A 3,536-nucleotide genomic window follows, 5' to 3' on the forward strand; every position below is an offset into this window, starting at 1 on the left:
AATTAATTTATTAGGGACTAAATTGAAACCAATTAATTAGTTTGGGACCAAATTGAGACAAAAAATAAAAGTGGGACTACATTAAAACAAAAAAAGATTATAAGGGATCAAAATAAGTATTTAGTCAAAAAAAAAATAATTTTCTGATGAAAAGAAAAACAAATTACCTAGTATCGGTGGATAACATTATTAAATATATAGGACTATACATGTCATGCTCAAAATATATGATAAATGTTATTACCCATCACATAATCACTATAACTAGAGTTCTATCTATCACCATAGGACTATACATGTCATGTTCAAAATATAGTCTTAAAGTTTGAGTTTGAATTTTCATTTAATGGGTTGCAATAACATATGGAATAACGATAGACCCTAGAATTTTATTGTAGCAATATTTGTTTGGGTATTTTAATACAAACCCAAGAATTAACAATTTTTCATTATGTAGGACATTGGTGCAATAGGAAGGTTGATGTAGTGATAATCATTTTTCTTATAATTGTCATGTTACTCTTCATAAAGCATTTTTAATGTATTTTGTGTTGAAAATTTAAAGCTCTAAAACAGATAACAATCTCTGTATGAGAGTTCAAAAGCACTCTTATTCAATAATGAAAATAGTAGCTTTATACCAACTTTAATAGGAATGAAATCTAAAACAGATAACAACTATATTTACATTACCTTAAGAGGTGGTGAATCTGATAAGGAATAGAAGTTAAACTAACTAGCAACTAACATGACCTTAATGTGATAAGTTTTTTTGATTAGTTGGTCAAAAAATCTCAGTTCCACAAGGAGATGTATATCCATTTGAGAACCAAGTAGAACCTCACTCTCCTAGTATGCTAATAAATTTGTCATGCCAAAGCAATTCAAAGGTCATATGTGATTTCAAACTAAAAAATCTTGATACTAGGAAAACACAAGATTTAGGATGATTTCAAACTTATTAAACCTTTGTTGTATGCTTTCTTATTATATTTTTATTCTAATAATTTGATTAGTATTTTACTATTTATTTAAAAAAATCTAAGTCAATAATGAGAAATTTATGTAATTTTTTGACTTAGTGTTGTTATATTTTATAAAATACTGACACATTTACAAAATATCATATCAACATGTTTGACATGACATTTGTGAGATAACTTGATACATCAACAAAATATCGTGTTAGTGTATTTGACACATTTCTGACACGATACTTATGAGACATGTGTTTAACATATTTACATCGTTTTATAATTAAAGGTTTTTATTTTTTTTAGTTTCGACACCTCTTCAATACAACCTTAACACCCATTTGACATGATTTAAATATGTTTAATAGAGTGAATTGAGTTTTATTTTTAACTAAATATTTATATAATATTTCTATCATAAAAAAATTAACTTATTTATAAATATTACAAGATTTATAATTTTTTTAATCTGAAATTTATTTTCATAAGAATCATTCGATATTATAACTTTTGAGAGATATAAAAATTGCAAAGTTTATATGTACATCCCGTGTACCACTTTTTGAATGTTAATCTGTGTGAGAGTTGGTGCTTCTAGTTGTATTGCAATGTGATGCTGACTCTTTATCTGGAGAAAGATTTGATTGTTTCAATGTTCCCATAAAAATTCTTACCAATAGTAACAAAGGTGATTGTTGACTGTGTTCATAGTCAACGCCAAAGGGTTGGACGACGAGTGGTTATTTCAACCTTCAACTATTCAAACAGTTCTGTCGAAAGTAATTTATTTTCCTTCTTCTTATGTCCCGGGATTCCATAACTCACACATAGTTCGTCTTCGACTGTTTTTGATTCAATTAGCATAGTATTCTCCTTCTTTTTTCTTTTTCTTTTTAACTAATATTTAATACTTTTTATAATATTTTTCAATGAAGCGGCAATATTTGTCCAACCCCTCGTATTTAAGGTTGTATTGAGAGAAGTCTTGCTCGACACTAATAATAAATATTGCATCTCCTGTATGGTGAATTTTAATATAGTTTTTTTTTTATATATTAATTGTTGATTTAATACTTTTGAATATAATATAATATAAATTCACTAATAAATCGTTGAATTTTGTGATAATTATTCTAATGAGCAGTATAAAAAAAAATAAAAAATAAAAACGAAGTGTTGCACAGCTAGACAGAGGTAGAGTTAAAAGTGGGAGATTATATATAGAGAAGATCCGTTGCAGCGGTTAGGAGTTAGGACTTCGGAGTTGTGAATGTTCCAAAAAGCAACGCCAGTTGCAGTGCCCTTTAATTATCACTCACATGCGCTGGCTCACACTACCCTATACTCTATTCTCTATTGTTCCATTAGCACAAATTAATCACTTTGAATATGACACAACACAACACACGTAAGAAATAGAAAAAGATGAATTGGAAAGGAAGTATATATATGTTCAATTTTGATGATGATGTAGAGTACATGAGAAGAAGGGCATGTCCTAAAAAGTAAAAAAGATAATCTGTTGTTAGCAGGAGTGGAAGTGGAGAGCGAGAGGGTGGGTGTGGTGGTGTGGGTGGGGAGAGGACTCTTTGTGGATTCGCCAGCGGAGGTGGAGGAAGTCGTCGACGGAGCAAGGGAGCTTGAGGGGGCCGTCGGTGTGGTAGCCGTAAACGTCGTAGGCTTTGTCGAGAAGGCGCTTGAAGAGAGGGTGGTAGAGGTAGGAGATGGGGATCACGAATCTCCGAGAGGAGGATGGGGACCCTCCTTCTTCTTCTTCTTCTTCTTCTTCGTCTTCTAAACCCATCACTTGAACCGCCAGAAACCCCTTCTTCACCTTCATCTTCTTCTCTTCCTGCTGCATGCTCAAGACTCAAGACTCAAGACTCAAGAGAGAGAGAGAGTGTGTGTGTGGTTGAAAGAGGGGGAGAGTCTATGGATATATATAGCGATTGGAGGGGTAATAACAAGTTAGGAAATAGGAATAAGAAGGTCAATGAGGGAATAAATAAACAGCTCTTGGAGTAAGATGGGGACAAAGTGTGTGAGTGTGAGGTACACTCAGTGGATACCACTCCACTGCCTTCCTTTTCACTAACCTTACCTGCCTACCCTATCACTATCTTATATCTAATTACTCTTTCATTATTAATAACTATTCTCTCTAAATTTTAGATTCTAAACTCTTTCAAATATTTAACAACCATCAAATTAATAAGTAGGTATCTTTCTTTAATTTGAATTTTTTTGCATTAATAAAAGTTAGGGTTCGATTCTCAATTATCTAATTAAGTGACATAAGTTTCTTGATCATCGTCATTCACGTCAATTCAAATTAATATTTAATCTATTATTATATAATTATTTTTTTTACCAAACACTTAAATGATCATCTCAACTATTATTTTCAATTATTAGTGATACTATGAAAGTGCATAATGATTCTTAATTATTTTTTTTTGTACATTCTTAGAATAAATGTTCTTTATATATCTTAAAATGATTATTATGGGATTAAGAGTGTTTACCATAATTACTAGATAATCAAATTTCTTGAGTAAATTG

General features: G+C 30.8%; 1 protein-coding gene across 1 annotated transcript; it reads right to left on the reverse strand.

Moving 5' to 3' along the window:
* Positions 1 to 2,499: 2,499 nt before the first annotated feature.
* Positions 2,500 to 2,835, reverse strand: LOC109804529 (auxin-induced protein 6B). Its single transcript, XM_020366376.3, has one exon. The coding sequence runs from the start codon at positions 2,833 to 2,835 to the stop codon at positions 2,500 to 2,502; it is 336 nt and encodes a 111-aa protein (XP_020221965.1).
* Between the last annotated feature and the right edge of the window lie 701 nt (positions 2,836 to 3,536).

The sequence above is a fragment of the Cajanus cajan genome, chromosome 6, assembly GCF_000230855.2.
Source record: "Cajanus cajan strain Asha chromosome 6, NIPB_CcT2T_4, whole genome shotgun sequence".
NCBI lineage: Eukaryota > Viridiplantae > Streptophyta > Magnoliopsida > Fabales > Fabaceae > Cajanus > Cajanus cajan.